This window comes from Tauraco erythrolophus, chromosome Z (assembly GCF_009769465.1).
Source record: "Tauraco erythrolophus isolate bTauEry1 chromosome Z, bTauEry1.pri, whole genome shotgun sequence".
In the NCBI taxonomy this organism is placed as follows: Eukaryota; Metazoa; Chordata; class Aves; order Musophagiformes; family Musophagidae; genus Tauraco; species Tauraco erythrolophus.
This window is the reverse complement of record NC_141496.1, coordinates 38273731-38299285: the sequence shown is the minus strand read 5'-3', so window position 1 is coordinate 38299285 and position 25555 is coordinate 38273731. Positions and strand designations below refer to the sequence as shown.

At 41.3% G+C, this 25555-nt stretch overlaps 2 protein-coding genes across 5 annotated transcripts in view; one reads left to right on the top strand and one right to left on the bottom strand.

Moving 5' to 3' along the window:
* The window catches only part of RASA1 (RAS p21 protein activator 1), a 65214-nt gene extending 55742 nt beyond the window's left edge, over positions 1–9472 (top strand). Inside the window, exons 21-25 of the mRNA XM_086628742.1 lie at positions 1830–1897; positions 4784–4872; positions 6515–6592; positions 7822–7956; positions 8667–9472. Coding sequence (XP_086484868.1) covers positions 1830–1897; positions 4784–4872; positions 6515–6592; positions 7822–7956; positions 8667–8750 — 454 coding nt within the window. The 3' untranslated portion in view covers positions 8751–9472. The remainder of the gene's footprint in view (positions 1–1829; positions 1898–4783; positions 4873–6514; positions 6593–7821; positions 7957–8666) is intronic.
* A 2244-nt stretch (positions 9473–11716) lies between these two features.
* Positions 11717–23279, bottom strand: CCNH (cyclin H). 4 transcript variants are annotated; one of them, XM_086628828.1, is made up of 9 exons: positions 23163–23279; positions 22884–23006; positions 21507–21580; positions 21026–21236; positions 20548–20711; positions 18243–18313; positions 16228–16339; positions 15572–15632; positions 11895–11973 (listed from the first exon to the last, which is right to left on the bottom strand). In XM_086628828.1, the coding sequence occupies exons 1-9, from the start codon at positions 23277–23279 to the stop codon at positions 11935–11937; spliced, it is 972 nt and encodes a 323-aa protein (XP_086484954.1). In that variant the 3' UTR covers positions 11895–11934. The 4 variants fall into 4 exon arrangements, with proteins under 4 accessions (XP_086484952.1, XP_086484954.1, XP_086484955.1 ...); XM_086628829.1 differs by having other exon boundaries at positions 23181–23279; XM_086628826.1 differs by lacking the exon at positions 15572–15632 and having other exon boundaries at positions 11717–11973.
* Positions 23280–25555: the final 2276 nt, after the last annotated feature.

Genomic DNA, 25555 nt, shown 5'->3' with positions numbered 1-25555 from the left:
CACTGATAGGACAAGGGGAAATGGGTTTAAGTTGAAGGAGAACAGATTTAGATTAGATCTTAGGAAGAAATTCTTCAGTATGAGGGTGGTAAGACTTTGGAATAAATTGCTCAGAGAAGTTGTGGATGCCCCCTCCCTGGAAGTGTTCAAGGCCAGGTTGGACGGAGCCTTGAGTAGCCTGGTCTAGTTGAGAGGCGTCCCTGCCCATGACAGGGAGGTTGGATTAGATGATCTCTGAGGTCCCTTCCAGCCTATGCCATTCTATGATTCTATGATTCTGTTCCTCTCCAGCTCCAGAGAGAACCTTGTGGTTTTCCGTAGTGAACACAGATCATATTCAGAGTTTGCCAGAAGTCTCCACTGGATGCTATAAATACTGGATCCCTTTCTCTTGTGATGCTAGTCTTCACAAGTGGATACTTATGATTTCTCTGTACAATACGGGGTTTCACAGCATTCAGTGATGAATATTCATCTTTTATTGCACTATCTTTGACCCAAGAATGATCAAATATTCAGAGGCAGATAGACAGTTTTTAGATGTCCGAGTAGCTTCCCTTCTGTATCATTCAGGAAGTGCTTCCATTTCGCTCTGGTCATAAAACCCCCATCTAGATATTGACTTACTCTTAATTTAGGCAGCAAGGTCCATCCTGGATTCATACCTCATTAGCCTTCAACTATGGGCACTCTAAAAGAGGAATTGATGTATATGCCTTGACTTCAAATTTAATTATTTCCTCATAGCTTTAAAATCACACCACAAAAAATACTTTAGCTTCACATACAGCCAGGAACGGGTGTCTTAACAGCCCATCGTTCATGATTCTTGTAGAAATGAGAAATGTCTATAACAGTATGTATTAGGTGTCTTGGACACAGGGAAGGTGCATTAACCTCACTACTATGTGTGTCATTTTCAAGTAATATGGACATTACCATCACTGTGTACTTATCAACAGGGAAGGAAGTGTAAGGTCTCCTTCCCCTTTTTATAAGTGGTCAGGCTTTGTTATTGCAGTAGTGAAAACCAGTCTGCTGGTAGTGTCCAAGCACTCTGAACAAAGTTGAAGATGATTTAGATTGCTTTAGTTCATCCCTGTGTCACTTCATTGTATAGCAATTAGATAGAACTGAGGTTAACCTGAGGTGGATGTTTTTTACTTCTGCTATTAACCAAAAGTTAAGAGTTTTTTCATACTGCTGAAGGCTATTCTGAGTTTCTGTTGAAGGAGCTCCCAGTTCTGCAGCTAAACCAGCAGTTTTTTCCCACCTTTCTAGATGGTAGCAATTACTTCTTGGAGGAATGTCGCAGATTCCATATTATTCTTCTGCTATAGCATACAGTCATCAGGATGTGGATCAGCTTAAGCTGACCTTAGGTTGTGTTGCTGCCAAGAGAGAGGTTCCCTTTGCCCACCCACTCCAGTGCTCTACCTTGCATTGGCTTGGGGGATGGATGCCTTGATGTGACAGACAATGGAAAACCTTTGGCAGGTCAGAGACCAGGGGCTGCTCCTTTTGGAAGCTGGTGTGGTGTGAGATTGGCTTCAGCATGACTTTACAATTAAGTTCTTCCCCCATGGTTTCAGCCGTTCACCTTAATTGGGAAATCAATATGCCTTATCTTTCAGCTTTTATCATAGTTGAAGTCATAGCGTGATATTCTTAAATTTGTTATTTAAGAATCTCTGTGCACAGAGCGCAGGCTGGTTGGTTGGTGTCTGTCTCAAAAAGATTCCACGCTAACTTGAATCCTTAAAGACTACACAATTTTACATAAATTCTCTAATTTTATTGAACAAAATACAATTTTCTTCCCATTTCAGTGGCTTTGTTTTTCTTCGACTGATTTGTCCTGCTATCCTGAACCCAAGGATGTTTAATATCATCTCAGGTGACTATATTCTTCAGATTGAATTCATACTTTATACAGTAGTAGACATGAAATCACTGTAGTGTCTAATGTAGCAAAATACAAAGTGTTTCTGAACGTTGTGTGCAAAGTCCTGTTAGCCACATCACTTAACTGACTTCTTCATGAGCCAGCCAGTGTATGCTTTTCACCCTCAAAAGTTAGATTGTGGTTATCCCCAGTGCCATTTTAAAGCCCAGAAAAACATGCATTGTGGTATTGAGTAATACAGTTTTGAGTTAAAGTCTAGCAATGTGGGATATGTTCTAGGAGTGTGAAAACATAAGTGTGTCAAAGCGTCACTTTGAATGCAATGCAATGCCAAAGTCAAGTTAATTTCAGCCCAAGTGGCTGAAATTCAATGGTATATCTTAAATGAGCACCATCTAGAAAGTTGAAAATGTGTCTGCAGAGCTTGGAATACCTTTGTACAGCTAGAAAATTACGCATGAGTAACTCGTTCGAAGGTCCTGCTTAGATAGCTTCCAGCTGTTGGAGAAGTCTTTACTTTGACTCATTAAGTACTGTCAGTCTCAAATACGGCATCTTAAGGGAGCAAGCAGAGTGGCGTTTGGGAAGGGTGGGCTGTGCAGACATGAGATGGAAATCTTGGTTGGCTTGAAGGCCGTGTATAGGAGACTTCCCATGGGCTTACCTAAGTGAATGTTCTCACCGCGTAAAGTCTTGCCCTGCTTTTTGATGCTGTCTCAGTAGAGTGAATCTTTAGTAGTTAACTGAAACAGCGACGGGGAACATTCCTGCTTGCAAGACCAGGACTGCAGAGCTGCTGTACCGGCCTGTGTCAGATAGCATCCTCCAAAACAGCTCGTAGGGGGTACTGGGGTGGTGGCACACATCAGGGACCACATCTGACATGTTGGCGTGGGGCTTTCCGGTTGGGAAGCTTTAATGGTGAGGGCATGGATCATCCCATTGCAGTTGCCTTAAGCACCTAGAAATGTTCGTGGGCATTTTTAGCTTAACTTCTGTGGGAGGAAAAAAGGAAAAGCATAAACTACTGAAAACTCCATTACTATAAAGTTAAAATACTGAGACATCTGAGTTCCTTAGTCTTAAAAGTTTGCATATGTTATACTTCATCTTTGTTTTCTGTTATTTTTCTTGGCAAAGATCACCCTGAGCTAGGGGGCATTTAGTTGGCACTAGCCCTTGCTGTTCCTCCTTCCCTCCCTAGATGTTTCTCAATTTTTACTGGTAAAATGCTGATTTGGAAATAGGAGGAAATCAGAAATCTGATTCAGAAAAGCTTTTTTTTTTTCTTTATTCATAGAGAGTTTTTGAGGCGATGTAGCATGTTTTCTATTGTCTCTCATTAAGCTATGCTAAATGAGAAGAGCTGTGTTGAACAGGAGATTCCTTTCCTTTCCCAGTAAACATTTCCATGTATGCTTTGGAGAAAGCATTTGAGAAACATGGCCTGGTACACAGTGATCCTTTCTTTAGGATTGTATTACCTTTGGGTAGTTTGCGAGTTAGGTACCTCTTAACTTGGGTTGCACTGTGTCTGCAGGTGTGAAAAGTTAACCTATAAATTTGAGAAATCCCTTTTAAGCTTGTCTGTTATTGTTAAAGTCCTGCTCAGGCATATCTGCTCATATTCTTGGCCGCTGCTAAGGTAAACTTAGAGAGGCCGTGTAGGGCTTTTAGAGCTGATTAAAAAAGGGGATGATGCAGTCCTTCTTTGGGAGCAAAGCTTCCACCATACCTTCTTCTTGTAATAGGGAAAAAAGTATTCAGAAGGCTGGGTATGTGGATACAGCTCAGTATCAGCAGCAATCCTATCATATCGACAACTGTGACTAAAAAAAGAAAAAATTATCTTTGTTTCAAAAGTTAAATCCTTTGCTTCAAGTATTGTTTGAGTTTTTAAGGTAATTCACTTCTTTAGATCAGTTCTCCTAACCTGAATGTCGAGATTCCCAGGCTAATAATATTTTCTAGCATTGCTGCTTCAAAGGCTCATATTGTACCAAGCACAAGATATGATGAACAATTGACACTAGCTGCATAGCTCCAGCTGTGCAAGAAAAATTAGAACCTAGTTTTCAATGGATTTTGCAGCAGGAAGGGAAGAACGAACAACAAAAGATGCAGGTAGACAATGAAAAGCATACAGCATTCTTATGAAGAATTATTAAAATTTAGAGCTTTATATGATAATCATGTCAATTTGGGGACACTTCAAACCTGGCTTTTAGCCAGGCCATGTACCATAACTGGAGGGAAAAATAATTCTGCAAGATACTACTGGGTAATACCGCGTGTTGGAAAAGGAAGTTTTAGCTATGTAGTTAATGTAAAGAGTTAAGTGTAATGTTAAGTACAGTAAGTGACTATAATTTCATGGAAATACAAGCTGTGATTGCATGTAATGTTCACTCTGTTTTCCTGATGCCAATAACTTAAAGTGTAATTTGTATAGCTTGTCAGAGCCCACTTATGTGGGTATACACAAATAAGGAAAAAGGTGAACTTGCTTTTTTTTTAATTCTAAAGGTGTGGGGGTTTTTTATTCTAACAACAAATAATCCTCCTTTCAACAGAAATGTTTCGTTTTTGTGAAAATAGTTCTTACTTCACCTAACTCTTAGTAACACCACTTTGCTTTGCATACTTGTTCTGTATGTAACTATTAGAGAAAATCAGATGTTCTTGTATTTTTGTGGACATTACTAAAGCAATGTAAGTTTTACTTGAAGTGACATCTTCCACATGCAGTTCTGCTATGATATTAAAAATATTTTATTCCATCAAAAGATATGAATTGGAGAAGAGCTTTACTTTCATGTGACTGCTGTTAGTTTAAAATGGAATGGCCAGTAACTCTCTACTTTGTATTCCTGCCAGATTCTCCTTCCCCTACTGCTGCAAGAACACTGACGCTGGTCGCCAAGTCTGTGCAGAATTTAGCAAATCTGGTTGAATTTGGAGCTAAGGTGAATATAATTTTACACACACAGAACAGCCCAGAACTAAATTTCCAGTACATTTCCATGTTCCTTTCCAATACATGGAAAAATCTGTTGCCATTTTCTTGTGCAAAGCCTGATACTTGACCTTTTTGTCCTCATCAGCAAGGAGATCTTGTTGCTAAAATTTTTTTTGTCGTCTTCAACACCCTGTTTAGCTCTAAATGAGTGGAACTAGAGCAGTAGCATAATGTCTGGCCAAATTGAGGAGCCATAATCATTTGAGAGGATGTGATCTAGAAACTTAGTCATTTGACTGTTCCGTGACTTGGTACACAGAATCTTAGAGTGGTTTGGGTTGGAAGGGACCTTAAAGATCACCTAGTATGAACACCAGCAATGGTCTGTTAAAATAATTGATGAATGAATGACCATACCAGTAGGTATTACAGAGTGTGGTGCAACCATATATTGATGCTGTGAGAACACAGATAAACTCAGCAGGCATTTGTTCCAAAGACAACAGTGGAAGTATGTGGAGCATTCTTTTTCCCATTTGTGACAGAAAAGGTAGCAGTCATACTCCAGTATTTCCTGCCTTAGGGTGGGGAAGTGGGAGAGGAAAGGCAGGCAGCCATCTGCCCACAACAAAAGCGTCCATGATAGTAAAAAGGGCGCATTTTGTTTTGGAATATCCATGTCAAAAAGACAACTAAGAATTGCTAGAGGAGGAATCTGTGATGGGAAGGAATCAGAAGGATAAATATTCTGCCTTAAACAGTTGTTGGCAGCTTTTTTTGCATTTCCATTGATTATTTGATGTCAGAGGGGGGAGGATCTTTCAGTATTATTGGTATGCTTCTGTATAACTTGTTAACTTTCATTATATATATATATATATGGTAATTAACTTTCAGATTAAGACTAATCAGGCCTAAATTCCTAGCTTGGTATAGATTATCCAGTTCTGAAACGAATGAAGAACTGCCAACTTCTGACTCTTCTCTCTGCCCCACTGCCACCCTGGTGGTTTTGGTGGTAGAGCACTTCAAGGCACTCCTTCAATTTGTACTTATTTTCCTGTTGCTAGACATAATTCATGTTGTAAATCAAGTATACATAGTGCACTCAAAAAACCCCAGCTTTCAATAAAGTTTCTATTGTAACACTAAGAGAATGCCAGCGACAACAGGTCTGTCTCAGTTCCCACACCAAAACGTGGTTGAAAAATCAATCTATTGACTTAAGCATAATGAAAGTGACTTCAGGCTGGCATTACAAAGTTATTTCTCTGACACGCGTAACTCGGAATGTAAGCATTAATGGAAGAACAAGAAAGAGGGCATTTAATCCTGATCATACCTTTGAAAGTAGAGCATTTCTTCATTGCAGCAGAGATGTTCATCTTGATGCAAATTCGTGTCAGTATGCATGCGTAAGAAAATTTCTGCATCGGAGATTCTGAACTTTCTGAATGTAAGAAAAGATCAAATTCTGGAGACTTTTGACTGGCTGCACACCGGACATTAGAAATTCACTTCAAGGAATAAAGTCACTCCACATCACACGCTTGTTCTGCACTGTTGTTTGTCTGGCTGCACTGCATTCACTTCAGGTATGACTATCTTGGCATTGATCAGTTCTAATGAATACTTTTTAAAATTACTAGGAGCCATATATGGAAGGGGTAAATCCATTCATCAAGAGCAACAAACATCGCATGATCATGTTCTTGGATGAACTTGGGGTAAGTAGTTAAAAAAAAATCTTTACTGAAAGTTACACAGCAGCATCGTAAATGAAAATTCTTTACACGCCTTATTAACTAGCTCAAAAATGCATCAGCTCCCACACAGTTTTGAATGCTTGTAACTGAATAAATTGTTCGTAGGCGTGTTTAGAAACTGCAGATTGCTGGCCTGTCAGATGGAATTAAAATGTAGATCTGAGAAGTTCAAACAGATTTTGCAGCTATGAGGATTAGAAATTTTGGATAAAAATAGAAATCTTTAAAAACATGATTTAAAGCTAAAGTTCTTATATAGAATTTGTTGTATGGTTTTGACCAGAGATTGAAATTGTTTTCTGCTTTAAAAAATACTAGGTTGAATTTCAGTGGTGCGTTCGTTACTAAACGTGTCACTGCATGCATTCTGGATATTGTAGTTTCAAAGTGAACTGCAGTTACTGTATTCTTCTACACTGCTTTGTGTGTGACAGCTGTAACAAGAGTTAGGACCTGATGTTACGTATGTGTATTTTCAAACGGAGAATTCACTGTAAAAAACAAGATGAAAAAAATGTGCCAAGCTTCCTGAATTGATCCCTTAAAGCAACCTAGAAGACATCTCAGAATATTTTGACAGGATATGAAAAATAATTGTGGCATTTGGGTAGGTTGCCATATGTCACCTTTTTCTGGTTAAATTGTGACTCCTGCATATTATAATACATTAAATGACAGATTTTGCATGAGGTTTCTGAATTGGTGTGAAAATTAACTGTTGGATTAATCTACTGTTTTAATTACAACATTATTGTTCTGTGTCAAGTGTAATGAGTTACTTGGCAGTTACAGATTTTGCTCAATTTTTGTTGCTGCTATTCTCTCATTTAGATTGGGGGGAAAAAAGCACGTAACGGGTGGATTCCCCCTCATTTAGAGGAAGGTTATGAGTCTCTGTATGCCGTGTTTCTGGTCAGCTCAGTGGTAGTGTAGCAATACCAGATCTTTTAGTAAGCACCCTTCTAGCAGGACTGGAAATTGCAGTACTCGTAAAACCATGCTTGTGGAGAGGAGGAAATAGGTAATTCGTAACAGAAAGATGGGCTGGAGACTGAGCTGGGAAGACTGACATTGCAGTACTTGCTTGCGGGATAAAACAACCGTGTTGGCAGAGCTGTAGAGCTGTAACTTACCTTCCCAGGTGCCAGGATATTCGGCACCCTAAATCTGCTCTCATCTTTTCTGTTAAGAATGTTCCTGAGCTTCCAGACACTACAGAGCACTCTAGAACTGACCTGTCCCGCGACCTGGCGGCCCTGCACGAGATCTGCGTGGCACACTCGGACGAACTCCGGACGCTCAGTAACGAGCGAGGGGTAATGCAGGTGAGCCACAAGGGTGAACGAGGAAATCACAGGTACAGGCAGTATGTCTTGAGTGACTCCTCAATGTCAGGATTCTTCTGTAGCATTTCTGGCTAGCGGTGTGACTGACAAACATTTCCAAATACCTGCGTTTCACCAGGAGGTCATTAGCTAGCTGTAAAGGTAAATATTTAGTCCATAGTTTTGTTCCTTCATGCAACAAATCCAAAGAGGTTATTTTAATATTTCAAGAGGAAATTTTAGTATCTAGAGGAAGTTTAAACCCACAATGTTACTGTCTCCTGACAAGCTCTCTGGGTCATTAGTTTTAGGATTTTCGTGGGGTTTTTTTTCTGTTGAGAACTAAATTTACTTTTGCTAGCTTTCTGTTGATACTTCATTTCTGCTTCCTCATTTGCTAGTACATTTGTAAACAAACATGGCAAACTCTTCTAGCACACCCCCACGGAGCGTTAGGAGCACGCTTTCTTAGCCTCCCTGTTAAACCACAAAGCAGCAAGAAGATCCGTGGGTGGAGAGGCTAAAGTTCATCACGCTGTTCGGACTTCCCTTTTGAAGTAATGTCTTACTGACTGGGGAATCAGCTGTTTGCTTTTTTTGTTTGCTTTAATACATTTTTAAACTACCTAGTAGCACGTCTGATAGGCTAATGCTGAAAAAAGCACATTTCTGTTTGCCAACGTACGGTTTTACTGACTCTCTTTCCACAGCATGTTCTTAAGAAGCTCTTGGCTATTACTGAACTGCTTCAACAAAAACAAAATCAGTATTCAGTGTCCAACAACATCAGGTAGCAGCCCTCTACCTGAATTCTGCATGGATCCAGCATGCCCAACATGGCGACTCACACCAGTATCACTTTCTTCTTGCTCTTGCCAAAAATAGCACACCCGGTCACATTCCCAGTGATGTGTGAACTATGCAAAAAGAAAACAAGATTCTGTTGGTGAACGATTGTACCAGCAGCTTTTTAAGCTATCTGTGCAGGACGTTTGCACTTTTTTTTTCCACTTGGAAACAGTTTTCACAACCTCTGAGCCTTGGTGTACAGTTCACCTTCCGCAAAGAAAATGCTGTGACTGTGTATTGAACTTTGAAAATTATTTTCAGCACCTCTGATTGCCAAAGTTACGCTGTCTTGTTGGAAAAGAATTATCAACTGACATGAGAAGAAATGTGTTGCTTTGACAGCTACGTATAACTGGATAACATTTCTTACTGTAATTTCTGAACTGGTTACAATAATTACGACTTTTGACTGTTTCGACCACTTTAACTTGTATTTACAGTTTCCAGAATTTGATGTTATGGTAGAAACAATCTTTACTGTACACTTTTTATACCATGCTGTTTCTCTTGCTGGAATCATGTTGAAAGAGAATATGCAGAATGGGTCTCATCAGCTTTATTTTTTGATGTGCCACTGATTCAGTCTGAATAGTTCTTCCATCAAGAACTGTATATCCAGATAAATCACAATGCTTTTGTAAAATGTTTACAACAGTAAATAATTTGAATTCAGTAAATTTATTGATCATTGTATCAGACATGCATGCATTCATTAAACCATTTTATAAAATATGTATTGGTTGGTCTTTTGTGTATGTCTACCATAAATATTATTTTTATAAGTGAAAAATAAGTTTTTTAAATAAATCAAGCTGCAGATCAACTCTTTATGGAAACTGCCTAACTTTGGCTGCCGTGGAAATTTTTTACAGTGTCTGTACACAGGATATACTTCGAAATGTTCATGCTGTGTCACTTTTTCAGCATGAATCCTCCATATGCCTTAATTTGTACATATGTCTCATGGGGCAGATATTAAAACTTTTTAAAAAAATATGTGAAACATGCAGTCAATTCAGAGAGTATCTCAGAATCACCATTTGTAACTTTTCTAGGCAGTGACGTAATAGGGAATGCTGAGATTCACTGACAAGACTGATGAGATAATCACGTAAATGATCGTGTAATAGGAACACAGTTGTTACACCATTGGAACAACTACATGCTATCTCCTGTCTATTAGAACTGCTTCTTCCAGATTCTACAGACTTTATCTTCGGGTCTCTGCTGTAATATTGGTGCATGTGTTTTGGGTCTGCAGCTGGCTCCTGTGCTGCCCTGGCCTCTCCCCCTGGGGCAGCATTCCCGGAGGTGTCTGCCCAGTGCTGCAGCTGAGCCCTCCCAGGTGCCATGACCTGCACGTAGCAGCAGAGGTGGTGATGCTCTTAATGCAGCCTAGAGAAGACGTGGCCTGTTTGCAAGACCCTGGTACTACTCCATTCTGTTGCTGTCAAGCCTTGTCGTGATTTAGCCCAGCTGGCAGGTAAGCCACCATGCAGGTGCTGGCTGCCCCAGTGGGGTGGAGAGAAGAGAAAAATGTACCAAAAAGCCTGAGAGGGTTGAGGTAAGAACAGGGAGGGATCACCCATTGACCATGGTCCTGGGCAAAACAGACTCGGCTTGGGGACAAATCAGTTTAATTCGTTAGCAGTGACTTCAGAGAGAATAAAGAGGAGAAACAAAGCCATATTTTAAAAACACCTTCCCTCCACCCCTCCCTTCTTCCCGGCTCTACCTCCCCACAGCAGTGCTGGGAGGGGGCTCTGCAGGTCTGTTCATCACACGCTGTTTCTGCTGCCCCTTCTTTAAAGGGGGAGGACTCCTCATGCTCTTCCCCTGCTCCAGTGTGGGGTCCCTCCTCATGGGATTCAGTCCTCCACAAACTTCTCCAACATGAGTCCTTCCTGCAGGATGCTATCCTTACCCATCACATCACTCCAGCACAGGCTTTTCCCAGAGAGTCACAGCTTCTTAGGCAACAGAGGAAAAGGTAGTTATTTTTTTTCTGCCCTCCTTAGTTCTCTCTCTGTATTGTTAGGTCACAGAACTCACAGTTCCAGTTTGTAACGTTTTTCAGTGTAATGAACTAGGGTTGAGTGTTCTACCTACAGCTTACAACCCGTTCAGAACCCAAGTACCAAACTTAAACCGTTTTCCATCCCTTCACTTGATTATGAAGGCATTGGGTAAATGGTGTCAGGCTTTCTGGAGTGAATCTGCAGTAGCTGCTTTTATTCCCTGACTTGTCAGCTGGCAACCCCCGTGTAGAAAGATTTGTCAGAGTGGGTCAAGTGGGTTATTTGTAGATTGTTGGCTGGGTGTAGGTAGCATAACAGTAAAAATACAAACTTTGGAGGATGGACTCGGCTGGCCATTTACCTATTGCATCCAAAAATGCAGTGGTGAGAACCAAACTAGGAAATTCCCAAAGTTGCATTTAGGTGTGTGTACAGTAGAACTACTTATGTTCTAAGACAGTATATTAAAAGGAAATAGACTTTGCTCTAGATTTGGAAGGCATCTAACTACTTAGGGAGATTTTTAAAATATTCTTGTTGTCATCCCCATGTAAGTTAGTCACAGCCAGCTAATCAGAGATCACAGCTGCAGAGCAAGTCACAAAGGTGTGACTGTTACTTTACATATTGTAATACATGTTGCTGCAGCCTCTTAGTACCTTTGAGAAGAGCTTCCCAAATGTACCAACCATTACAAGCACAGTTGCATTCCCTCAGCTTCTTCAATGACAATCTTGGGAAGAGGGGAGCACATCCTGCTCTAAAGCATGTCTGGGTCTCTTACAAGATCTGTCTCCTGCTTGCATTTACCCAGTTCAGGATTGAGCATAGGGTTACACCGTGGCAGTAGCTGAAGTCACATCTCAAACTGTTACTGAAACAAAACTCTTCCCTAAGCGACAGATTTCTTAAAGCAAACACTGCCTACTAATGTTTGACCTTGAATGTACGAGGGTTTAGTGGAAATAAAACTATTTTATCAAAATCCCATTTTATTGCAAAATAAAACTGATAGAATAAATACTTCGTGACACAGAGGAAAGAAGCTGTGACAGACAGGTTGACACCGAACAGTAGTTTTGCAGTGGTAGGACTCCATCTTCCTTCAGGGTTACACGGAGTCCACAAGATCATCATCAGTCCACTCTTCCTAACGGAAAGGAGAAAAAGCAATGCCTTGAGCAACGTTTGAACTGGGTGTTTTGCAGTGAGGTGGGCCAGGCAACACCCAGCTGTACGTACACGGCACTACTGCACATGCTGTCACGTAACTTCCATGCTGCATGTGCCAGCTAAAGGGAATTGAAGTAACACAGGTAACTTTTTACATTTCTAACCTGTAATAGATTTAAATAGCAACTTTTAAACTGATTTTAAGCGCAGTGCTTGTTCACATTACTTGACAGATGAACATTCCTGCCAGGACATTTCCAGAGGAAAAAGAAGCCACCAGAGACCATGCTTCTCTTGCACACTCTGTTCTGATAACCAGGCAGCACTTGTCAGTCCTGGTTGACTTGCAAAGCTACCTCAAACTGGAAATAAGAATCCACGCAAGGCCTGCGCAGAAGTTACATGATGAAAAGTATGTTTGTTAAGTTACCCTGCAGATTCTCATAACGTGCCCGACCTCAGGTCACGGCCAAAAATTGCTGAGCAAGGTGAAAGGATATTTCTTCTCCTTAGGCTCCCCATGATCTGGATTTCTGCTCAGATTTGCTTCCACTGCTAAACATGAGCACAGGTAAAGGAGTTTCTTTAAGTGTGCACAGGTGTGTTGTAAGGCTCTGATTAAGCTTTGATTTCTGGGTTCATTTAAAGTGTTTCTTGCATGCCCCTCCCAGGGAATATTACCCAGCATGCTCAGTGTCTTGTGCAGGGAATAAATCAGAAATGACTCAGTTAAGTAAATACATCAAAGGGAAGAATTTATTTTTTATGTTTATTTTAGCTAATAGTGCTAAAACCCAGAACACACGAGTGAAAGCCTCCTAGGACTAAGCCCTACTGCTTGGTTCTGCAAGCAAGCCACAATGCTTATCAAGACCACCACTCCCCTTCCCTGTCAAACCCACACCAAAAAAGATTATGCTCTTTATGACCAGGATTTACTACCTAACAGAAGTATTCCATGAACAGAAGACTAAAAAATACTTTAACTAGAGTTAAAACAGTCCTTTAACCTTAAAGCCAGTTATCCATGCCTAGCCTTAAATTCATGAAGGCTCAGTCATTTTAGCAGCCCCTTTTTACCACCTGTTTGAGCTTCAGCTCATGCTGCTTCGTTATGGACAACTATGTAGACATTTCCACAGAAGCTCACGTTGCAACCTTTTACTAATATCTTGCGCTTTTACGGCTTCCTTACTTCAGCAGCTGAGTCATCTGTTCTCAACCAGCACCCTGTGTGTTTCTTCTACCACTTCAACTGATGAGCTCTCCATACCAGTTAACAGTCTTGCTGTTGGTATTAACTTCGACTATGAACTATGAAATCAAGAAACAAAACCTTACAAGTAGGTTAGAACTGATTGTGCACTTCTGTGTTACAGCTTGGTTACTTACAGCTATAAATATTGTTAATACCAGCTAGCTAAAGGATTGGTGAGGTCTCAAGGTCCAAGCAGTATGCACATACTATGTGGCCAGCTCATTACTCAGAAATGAAACTATGCTAGTAAAAAACCTTGGCAGTTCACACAGATCGTTATTTAAAAATATGAAGTTTCAAGAGCTGTTAGAACTGTGCAAGAGCTTATCATGAAATGCTGTAGACTATGTAAATTTATCTAGTTATTTTATTCCTTTGGAAAAAGAATTGTGGATATAAATTAACAACAAACCTCTAAATTGAAAGTGCGTCAAACCACAGCAGCATAGCTAAAATAAGGCCCCCTTCAAATTAAACTGGGGCAGGGAAGAAGCGAGTATCCAGAGCTTAGGTGGAGCTGTTCTCCAAGCCATTTTGTAAGAAAGTGAAAAGCTATGAAAGTGCTAGTTTTACAAAGTTGCAAGTTTCATATGCTTTTTAGGACTAGCATTTGTAGTAAACACTAGTCAAAAGTTCTTACAACATTAAACAGTTCCCATAAAATATGCTTGAGGTTCCATATTTTGTTAGAACACACTTTCCATGCTGATTTTATTATAATCTTGTTCAAATCCTTTTTTAGATTCTAGTTTGACATTGTAGTATCAACCTACTATGATGATGTCTAATAGCAAGACTCTTTGACTTACACAGAAACATACATCCTGCATTTTATTTTGACAAGTGACCCTCTTTACCTGTTAACCAGTTTTTCTAAATGCCATAGTTAAGGTGTCCCGGACTATCAGGATGTATGATGTCTTCAATAGGAAGAGAATTTCAGTTTAAAAGGCTTCTTCACAAAGCTATACCTCTGCCAGAATGTCTTCTCTACAACTTCCAATCAATGTTACAAATGAAAACTCCGAATGGTGTTTCAGATTAGATCTGAAGGATTACCTTAATTCTGTTCTCATTTGTTGAGTCACCCTCCTCAGTTTATCTCCACCTTATTTACACTCTGTCTTATAACCTGAGGTACTAGCTACCCGTCTGTAATTTATGCAAGCCTTGCTAGCAAATCGGTTGACATACAAATTTAGTCCAGCAGCTGACTTCTGCTTTGTGCAAGAAGCCAAACAAAGTAGATGAAGACAGTTTCAGAAACACTGGCCAGCAGAAAAACCACCACATAGAACTTCCGTGAAAAAAGCCTGCTTGAGTATATTTCAGTATATACTCATTTATTTCTTCCGCATTCTGAGGTGTGACTTTCCACCTGTAGAGCTAGGATTTCTCCTTGAATGTTCAGTTCCTGGCCTTTCAAAACCTCCTTTCACACAATATTCCCAATCTCAGTTTCACAGCTATTCCCCCACACTGGCATCTTGGAGTTTCACATGTGGGAAGTACTAAGCTGGATGTTGTTCTATGAGTCTGGCAAAAAGACTTTCAAAGCACAGGAAACAGCAGGGAGGATGGCCTCTGTGTTCCTCCCCCATCATGGTTTAACCCCAGCCGGCAACTCAGCCCCACTCAGCCACTCACTCCTCCCCACTGGGATGGGGGACAGAATCAGAAGGGTAAAAGTGAGAAAACTCATGGGTTGAGTTTAACAGGTAAAGCAAAAGCTGCGCACGCAAGCAAAGCAAAACAAGGAATTCTTTTGCTCCTTCTCATGGGCAGGCAGGTGTTCAGCCGTCCCCAGGAAAGCAGGGCTCCATCACGCATAACGATTACTTAGGAAGACAAACACCATCACTGTGAACATCCCTCCTTCCTTTTTCTTACCCCAGCTTTATATGCTGAGCATGATGTTCTACAGTGAGGAATATCCCATTGGCCAGTCTGGGCCTGCTGTCCTGCCTGTGCTCCTTCCCAGCCTCCTGCACACCCAGTAGAGCACAGGAAGCTGAAAGTCCTTGACTGCTTAGACACAGCTAAAAACATCGGTGTAGTACAAGTATTGTTCTCATACTAAATCTGAAAACACGGCACTATACCAGCTACTATGACGAAAGTTAACTCCACCCCAGCCAAAACCAGCACATTCCCCCTTCCCACAACAGACCAGGGTATTTAAGAACACTCCCAAGCGTAGGCCAGTAACACATGAAAGAATATTAAACAGATGAAGAAGTTTGTCTCAGTAGCTATGTCACTTTTGTCTTGCCAGTTAGAGTGGAAAAACAAGTACTGGTACCATAGGTTTACTAACCTCATCCATTTTAGATTTCTTTGTGACATATTCGTCATCTTCATAACCCTTCCTCTTCCTCCTAACCCCGATCCAGAAAAAAAGTAAAATGTTTAGGTATTTTTATAAATCAGAGTCTCCTTATTTGGCCAGAAGGTCAGATTGCGGACACATCTGTCACAAACTACTGAAGCCTCAACTAACAGCTTGCTGGAAGTTGACAGCAGGTACTGAAGTGAAAAGGGCACAAAAGAAAAAAAATTAGCAAGTCCTTTGCCATCCACACAAGTCTTAAGAAAACAAACCCATTACACAATTCTCGCCTTCATCATGTGATTTTAAAGCCCTTGATTCTCACTACAGATGACATCAAGTGGCTGGACCTTAGAAGCCATCCAGGATTGCAGCTCTGTGTTACAAAATAATCACTACTACAGCCTGTAGTGCACATCAGCACAAAAGAACCTATTTACGTATTGCAGAAGGCACGACGTTTGAGTCTTGGTTCTCAGCTTCCAGTAGATACTTGCATAGTAAGCATGTGAACAGACATCCTTGTGTGTACATTTAGATGTTTTCATTTTCAGTCACTCACACAGATCAGAGAAAGTTAGTGTTTCTATAGCAATAAAGAAAAGGCAGAAGTTTAACACACCAAACAGTAAATGTCTACTTACGGGTTTGTATTAAGTGAAAGCTCCGAGCTGTGACACTTCTCCAATTTCTGTTTTAGAGCAGCGACCTCTTCAGGCCTTGGCAGTTCATATTTCTTTATGAGATTTTTCATGCCTGCAGTGGCAACAACACAGCTCTAAGCAAATTAAGTAATTTCTGCTCTACCTTGTGAATTATGCAAGCTTATCCATCAGTAGTACAGCTGCTGTTATTGCTTATCCCTCATACTTATGCTTGAGCCAACAGTTTACCCTCCCCTCGTAACAGGAGCACAGTAAACATTTTCAAGCAGCTTCTACTAGGGAAAAAAACCTACACACAAAATAAAAAAAAAAAAAACACAGAATGCTACACAGAATAAAAGCAGAATCTAAGGCGTTTTGAACTCCACACCTCTCTAAGGTTTTGAAAGCATCACATCTGTTTTTTAAAAAGACTCAAAAGACACTACAAGGCAATACGCAACACTGTGCGAACAGCTGATACAGAAAGCTTACCAAGTAAAACCCTTGTATTTGTATTTGTTAAAGCAAGCATTAGACATTCAAAGTATTAACTCCTCCCCAGCTCCCAAACTGCTTGCTTACAAAACTTCCCATCCCACACAGCACTCAAACTTTGCAAGATGAAGGATGACATATGAAAGACTTAACCAGCATCTTCCATCCAAGGATTAATTCTAAATAACATCAAGGTACAGCAGAAGCTGAGCACAAGAATTGCACTGAAACGAGTCATTGGCATCACTGATTCTGGATTTCCTCACGGTAAATTATAATAACATAGAATTCACATTACTCTGCTAACAAGCTTCAAAATACAAAGGTATTTTTTTGCATTCAGCACCATACGTCAGTCTTAAAAAAAAAAAAGATTGTTCAGAATGCAAATTAAATTTACAGCTACCCTGCAAGAAACAAGACCTTTTCCTCTACCACCAGTTCTCCGTAAAAGTAGTCATTTATCAATGCTTCAAAGTTTCCTTCCAGCCATCACATTTACAGAAGAGCTGCCTTCAAGCTAAAGCAACTTTCCAGAGTCACGCAAATGAAGAGTAAGTGATCCTAACGTTCCCTTTCCATCTCACCAATAGAAACATGACGACTAGATTTGTTAGCAGAAAGAGAAAGGAAAGAGCATCTTAAGTTTTATAAATTCAATTTAAATTCAATTTGTAGATCCTGGTGACTTGTATGGTGCATTCACTACCAAAGTCAGCTTAGTCAAAGGACTGGATTTTTTAATGCTACCACTCTTCCATTTTAAATGCGTGCACTAGCTTAAAGCATTAAATAACTAAGTACTTACTGGAAATTTTGTTATCCCAGCCTCTCCATTTAATTAAAAAAAGGTAATTATCAGTGTACTACATTCCCTGTTATCATAGCTATGCCGTGCTAGCATTCTTGATATTATACATATTTTACAGAAAAAGAGATACATATTCATCTCTATCTATCTACTTACCTATCTCTCACACTAGCAAACCTAAAGATCTTTTGAAATATCTTTATAGCTGAAAAGAAGAAGTGAAATATAAATCCTGGCATATCACTTAATATTAATCATTTAGCTTCGAAAAGGTACCCTCTGGTGGTAGAATTAGTTATGTGCAGACAAAAGCCTGCACCTGTAACTTCTTAAGACACAGTGACTGAAAGAGAGTCATTTCATCCTGACTTACAAAAGCCATTATCTAGTTCCCAAAGTAGATTTCTCACTTTTGAGTCAGTTGCTAACATTTAATTGACTATAGCACTTACGTTTTGAGAAGCATCAGTCCCTTTGCCTTTTGATTTCATTCGTTCATATCACAGGAAAGTCTCCGTTTTCTCCCTTGCATCCTCATGCTATGTACTTCTTTCTACTGCCCCTGCTTTACTTACCTTATGCGTGCCCTGAGGTGAAGAAAACCACCTGAAACACGCTTTTCCGCTTACAGCTTTTGTTGTTTGGAAAAGGCTGCTTTTCTTCCCTTAGAGATACTGTTTATAATATTTTTCCAATGTTTACTTACATTTCATGCCATCTAGTAGCTTGGCTAAGGATGTTCTGTTTTCTTTCAGCATAAGACTTTCTGATAAATAACTGCAGAGAGACATGGAATAGTAAGTTCTTAAAATAAAGTAGCAGCTTAAGTAAATAAATTTATTTAAATAACTAACTTGTGGCAGCTACCATTAGTTACCAAAATGTGTGTTATTCATTATTTACATCTGCTAGAGCTTTTTGATTAGACTTACTAAGAACATGTTGGTTACATAAGTGCTATCAAGTGATAAAAGGCAAATCTGTCCCTTGCAGCATTATTTTTCTGTAAGAACGTGACGAAAGTATTCCCCGGCCATGTAAAGAACCAATGTTCCAACACTGCAGCATTAAACATTTGTAAGTAACCCTCACTCAGTTAAGTCAACTGAAGTTTAAGATTCTACAAAGTGTCATACTAACATCATTCTACTGCACAGTATGGCTGCTGGAAAAGCTAACAGTACACAACAATAGTCTTCAGACAGACCAACAGACAGTGAAGCTTGCGAAATAGGACCGCTTCTTTTGGCAGCTGAAAGCAAATTCTAAATGTTGCCTTGCAAGAGTCTGTGGGTCCCTTTCTCTTTCCTCAGGGACTCAAACTTCCTTTTAGTAAGAACATTAACACATACACACATCACCTGAGTAAAGCCCCAACACACATAAGCAACAACCCTCACCAAGATCCACAACAACCAAGTAGCTTTATCCCTTCCTGGCAAGTGCACTTACCAATAAACCACAAAAATCCAAGGACTGCAAAATATATCAACCTGTTCAGTTTGTTAACTTCAAAGTTACTTCACAGACATACACAGCTCTATCAGTTGCAGCTCCCACACCAACAGCCAACATGAAGATGGTAATTACTACAAGCTGATAGCTGCTACGTTAGCACCATTGCTCTTGTAGAGCTCAAATTTAAGAGTATTGTTTAACCTTGTGCAGGTACAAAATTAGTTTTGAACCACCTATTAGCCAGAGCACAATGGCACCTGTATTTTTCTGAAGCTCTAACTTTTTCAAGACTGACATACACACTGACATCACGAGAGCCACAAGTTTTCAAATCTTCCATTTTCTGTCCCACCTTTGCAGGTGCATCTACTCACAGGCCCACAAGACTCAAGCTGCAGCATTAGCTTCTCTCATGTCCAGCACGTCAAAACTCACATAAAGCAATAAACAACAAGGTTACAGAAACTGTATGGTGCAGACAGGTGACAAAGACTTGAGCTCCTCGTCAATATGCAAGGATAAAGTTCACATGCCATCTACAAGCTATTCTGGTTCTTCTTGTAAGCGTGCTTTTCTGAATTTTGGCACAAGTAGTAGAGAATATTTTCAAGTTATAGCAAGCACCTGAAAGTTTTTACACTATTCTGAGAGGACAGTGAACCCTGCAGAGGATACTTCCACACCATCTCGTTCTTTTCGAACAAGAGATCTGAGATTCATTTGGAGCATAGAAGGAAAGTTGCCTTAAAACAAACCGTTTGCATTTAGCATCAGCCCTTGTGCCTGCAGGCATTAGGCTCTAGATGCAAAATGCTCACACGGAGCATCGTGTGAATAAAACACTCCAGATATCGCTTCTTACTGCAACTACCTCAGCTGTTTTTCTGAAGAAAAGAGCTACATTTTGTCCTTGAAAAGAACCAAACCAAACAAACAATGCATTTCAGCAATGACATCCAAGTGTTTGATAATGCCTTTGCAAACACCAACCACTAGACCACCGAAAGGAAAGAAGAGACTGATTTAAAACAGCACCTTATCGTTAGTCTGTTTCCATGGAAACTGAACAGTTGTAGCAGTCAACTACAGTTGACTTGCTTTCTACATGCCTAGTAGCTGTCATTTCAGTGTAATTTCATTTCACTCTGTAACCTTAGATACCTTAGTGATTCTTTAGGTGTTTCACACTCTCAGTTTCTACTGTATTTCCACTTTCTTCACTCTCATCTTCAAGATGAGACTGAAAATCCTATGCTGTTCTAATTAGGGCAAAGTCATCAGCTTTAATTTTTTTTTCCCCTTCTTCTGAAGGAACATAAAAAAAACAGATACCAATTAAATGCATTTATCATCTACTTTTTGAAAATGGAAAAGAAAAGATAAGAAATAACAGTACTGCTTCGGTTTTGAAACATACTTAAAGAACACACCAGAGTGTTAACAATCAGTAAATACACACTTCTACTATTTAAGAATGTCTAAGACAAAACAGTTTTATACAAGAAGCAAATAAACTGTTTAAGCCATACCTACAATGAAAAAGAAAAGACTACCTTTCCATATTAATTCCCGCTCTTGAACCACTGGAGAGAATGGCGGTGAGAGCTATCTGTGAGGGAGCAAAGAGCAGATATGCATCTGTCAGAGCCACTCGATTGAGGAAGTCATCGGCTGTTTTCCTCAAAACTTCGGGATTCTCCAGCATTGGATAGCGAGTCTAAAAAGTAAGTATTCAGGAAAGTAAGTAGCTGACTCTCGTCTTCCGGTTCGTAAGCTCAGAACACACAATTCAACAATATCTTGTAAAGCTAAAAAGTAGCAGGCCATTTTCTTATTTCAGAAATAATCTAAAGTGCTTAAACACCACAACTAAACCAACATCCTTTCATATTTGCCTATCACTTTAGGTATTTTACGACCACAGGCATAAAAGGAAATACGGTTTTCTAACACAACCCACAACAGATTTGTTATTACATTACTGTGTATATGTAGCATACAAAGAATATGTCACATATAAAAAAATACTACCTTCAAATCGATTAGAAATCCCTCAAATGGCCTGTATGGGTTGTGGACAATAAGATGGAAGTTCAGTTGCTGAATAAGCAGTAATTCATACTCCAGTATTTGTTCAAGAGCTTTTTCCTGTCCAAGAGGGCTTTCTCGAAGGTTACCAACAAACTGCGCACTGGACACATTAAATTCGTCTACTTTACAGGCCAAAAATGCACATGTTAGCCTGGAGGAGGGAAAAAAAGCAAACAATTGACATATGCAGCATCCATCTTTTTATCCAGAGTTGTGTTCAGAAAATTTTTATTACGGCAACACGATATTCTGACCCCTGCAAACTTTTCCAAATAGAAACTGAAAGGTGACCATACTTTGTGTTTACTCATATTTAAGCTCTCATATTTCCCTTCTCGTTTTTTCAGGTCTTTACAGATATAAAGATTACAACTCCAATGTTCCACTTGATAGAATAACTCAAGATGCATTGATAACTCACATTATTATCCGAGGATGATACTCCATTACCGAGTTATTGAGGTAAAAACGTTTGAAATACATGCAAGCTGTTCCCTAAATTAAAAAGAAGGGAAAAGTAAGTATAGAAGCAAAAACGGATTAAGAAAAAATAAATTAAAAAACAAAATCACAAAACAGATAAGGAAGTTTGAATATATACTATATACATACATGAAACACTAAGGCACTAAGATGCACACAATGCCATGTCATTAAATATTTCAAAGTCTCATATATTTATGCCTGCAAAAGCCTTATAAAATGACAGTTTGGTTATCTTTTCCTCCATTTTCAGACATATCTCAAAAAGCCTACAGTATCTTCATGAGAAAAATCTGATATTTAAGAGATATTTAAAAAACAAAGAGCAAAAAAATTATCCCGAAAGTTGAAAGTAATCCCAGCCAAGACATCTGACATTTTAGATCAGTAAATGTCCCAACATGTTTAACATTTATGCTTCTCTGTGTGTCTAGAAGCCCTTCAGTCTGTCAATCTCAAACTTCCAAGTTGATCTGAACATTGCCAGCACGAAAGCCGGTGTCTTCCAAAACCATGACCTGGTGAGTCTGATCCAGCACACACACACACTCTCTACAGGAGTCACTTCTGAAATATAAGGCCTGGCTCCACAGAGCATGTAACGGCAGCTCACTGCTGCGTTTCAAATGCATCTTCAGACAAGACACCTCTCACGTTTTTATACATCGCATCTACCAGAAAGAGGGAGGACTGACAGGGAACAATATAGGTTATGTACAGCTGGGTGACAAAAGAAACACAATTTAATTCTCTGCTTCAGTTGTGATTCCTCACTCTCACTCTTCTGCATTCAAGGTAAGTCAGTTCAAAGATTTTTTTTTTTTTTTCCCTTTTGTAAGTTAGTTTACTGTCACTACAGGTGCTTGAACCAGCTCGCTTCGCAGTCAGACAAGCACCAATGCTTGAAGAACAACTGGAGCAGACAGCCCAACGTCGGGACTGCCTCCTTTAGCTACACTGAGACCATGAGCTTGTACCATCGCTCCATGCATTGCTGGGTTGGTTTGTACTCTTTGCTTAAGGGAGAGGAAAGAAAACGGTCGCAAGTCATCCGTGCAAGTGTAACAGCCACACCAAATCACTGAAGTTGAGAAATAGCCCTCTGTCTGAAACACTGCCGCGCTGCCCAGATAAAATGTGGTCTGAAACAAAGACTGTAGCACTGGAAGGCAAAAAAACCCTTAATATCCGTGCTCTCAAGAACAAGATAACCGATCGAAGGAACAAAAGACACGGAGGGGTGGAAGCCCGCAGCTCCGTCAGCCATCGGACCGTCAGCAGACCAGAGTCCCGCCGAGCAGGCGCCGCTGCTTACCACCACGGATCTGGGCATGGCGGGCTTGAAGGCGGCGCAGAAGTCCAGCAGCCGCTTCTCGTAGTACTTGCATATCGCCAGCTCCTCGTGCGGCTCCACAAGGAAAGGGTCGGTCTGCTGGACCTGGGGGGAAGCACGGCTGAGCCTGACTCTCGGGCTACGCTCCGGCGCGGCGGCCCCCTCCCCTCAGAGGCGCGGAACGCCGGCGGGAGGAGGCCGCCGCGGTCACCGCCCGCTTCCCGCCGCCGCTCCCCTCACGGCCGCCCCTCCGCCCCGCACCTTCCCGCTCGCCACCGCTTTGCTGCGGAACTTGCGGTTGGCGTCGGCCCGGCACCGCGCCAGCTCCTCCTCGCTGCGGAAGGTCCAGTGCAGCCGCTGCGTGCTGCTGTGGTACATGGCGGCACCGGCAACGCCGCCCGCCCGCCGCGCTTTACGGCAGCCCGCGCGCTTCACGGCGGCCGCGAGGCGCGCCGGAAGTTGTGCGGCGCGCGGCCCGAGGGCGCGAGGCTGGGGGGTGGCGGAGGGGCGGGTGTCCGCCGCCCGGGGGCTGCAGGCGGCTCTGGTGGCGGGGCTGAAGGTAGCGGGCCCCGCGGGAAGGGGCGGGAAAGGCCCTGGCGGCCGCTGGCAGTAGGGAACCGCTGGAGTAGTCCCCAGGGAGACGCTTCTGGGAGCTGGGACACTGCTCTGAGCTGCAAAACACGGCAGAAGATACCGTTAGCCTGTCGTGGGAGGATTCAGGGAATAAAAAGGTAGCTGTTACGAGTAACGGAGCTGGCATCAGGCCCGAAGGGAGCGTGTGGTGGAATACATTACGGTGCAGGAACCCCTGCAAATTATTACTTTGCTCCTTGTGAAAACGGTGTGGCCAACAGGACTTGTTGCCCGGCATGAAAATTCAGCGTGGCGTGGAGGGCCAGAAGCCACGGGATGACAGTGACAGCAAAGGCAAAATATCTGCTGCTCTGACATGGAGTGCCATTAATGATCTCCTGGGGAGCACCGGGGCCGTGCATGCAGGCCTTTTAGCTTACAGTGGTCCTGTTGTGTCATGTAACAATAATGCACGGCTTTAAAATGCAGCTTCGTGTTTTTCCAAACCTCTTAAAAATACTGTGAAGCATGCTGACATCAAAAAATAAATCCACTACTCAGTTTCCATCCCGTGTAGCAGTGCAACCATGTAATTTACCAACATCAAATAATAATATTGTTAGGAAAAATAAAAAAGCAAGCAGGGAATCCTGTCTGCTATACCAAATAAACTCGAATCTTGGTGAGTTCTCAAAGAAATAGGTGAGAAGAAACAGTCCTCTAGCAGTTCATCTAGTCTGTAGTCCTATCTGATGTAAAGGTTGATATTCGTTATTGTTGATCATATCTCATAAGTTGATGTATGATTTCCATGAATATTTCTATGAAGGTGATTTAAGAATTTACTGCAGTAGCTTGTCCCATCACCAATTGAATGGTTGTCTCCAGTATTTTCCATATTTCCCCTATTGCCACTTTAATTTTTGGTAATTGTTCAGCTGCTTCTGTATAGACAGGTGAATGGCATTGATCTTTAAATACAGACACTTGAGTTTCTGTTAAGTCTCTTTTTCTAGGCAGCACATACCCAGTTGTCAGAACTTTCTCTGTACTGGTCTTGCCTTGCAAACCTTTTGCTGTTCTTATTTCTTATGGGTTTTTTTACTATTGCTTAAAGGAGAAAGTTAAAGAACGAGTGACAAAATTACTATGGTTCCGGCCACGCATTATGCTCCTGCTACCATGTGGGTTGACTCCAGCAAACCACCAAACGCCCACACAGACACTTGTGAACCTCTGTTGCAGGATGGGGACAAATAAAGAAGGAAGGCGAGAAGACGTGTAGGTTGACACAACAGCAGATGAATAGCAACAGCAAAAGCTGCAAAAACAGCTGTTTGTTTTGGGGGGGAGGGGGTGTGTTTTTTGTTTGTGAGCGAAACAAAAAATTAATTGGATCACTACTCCCATCGGCAGCCTACTCTCTGGGGAGAGGGTACTGGGAGTCCTGCAGCAGACGTAGTTATTGAGGAGTTGGTGATACTGGGTAAGCCGTGTCTGCTCCACTGGGTGTTGTACAAAAAGCTTGAGAAGCCCTTAAATTAGCGTGAGCAGCTGCTGCACAGGAGTCCACTGGAGTGCCCTGTGCTGGTCCACACTGTGCACTGGTGGGTGTAATGACAGAGATAATACCCCAGCCTGTCAGAAGAAGAGACGTGACTTTGTTACACAAAGCAAAAGGCACCAGGGTATCGGAGGGAGGAGGATCCCATGGGTGGGATCTGCACAGTGTCCTGCAGGAGAATCCAGTTGGGATCTGTCTGATTCTGCATGAACTTGAGGTTCCCAGTGGCTGAAGAGACTTAAGATTTAATCCTTATTTACATACTTCTTCCTATTCAATCTGGTTAAAATATTTGTTTTAATAAGCTGTTCATTGTTGTGCCCTTCCCGTGGAGATGCAGAAAGAACCCTGCACTGTCTCACCCTGACCTCCCTCCCACCAGGTGCGGACCAGAGTCAAGGGGGAGGACGAGGCTGACGGGAGGCGGGAGAGCCTGGGTGCTGTGGGAGCACTGCCCAGCACAAGCCGAAACGCTGGTGTGTTACCAACACTGCATTAGTCACAAATACAGAACGCA

What these genes read in the sequence shown, in the direction of transcription:
- CCNH (XM_086628826.1), bottom strand. Translation starts at nt 23,279, where the DNA reads ATGTACCACAGCAGCACGCAGCGGCTGCACTGGACCTTCCGCAGCGAG. An exon ending in GCTACTAGATGGCATGAAAT is followed by an intron (nt 16,340 to 18,242) that starts GTAAGTAAACAT and finishes TTGCCACTGCAG; the next exon opens with GCATGAAAAATCTCATAAAG. An exon ending in CTTTCACTTAATACAAACCC is followed by an intron (nt 11,974 to 16,227) that starts GTAAGTAGACAT and finishes CCTTTCCGTTAG; the next exon opens with GAAGAGTGGACTGATGATGA.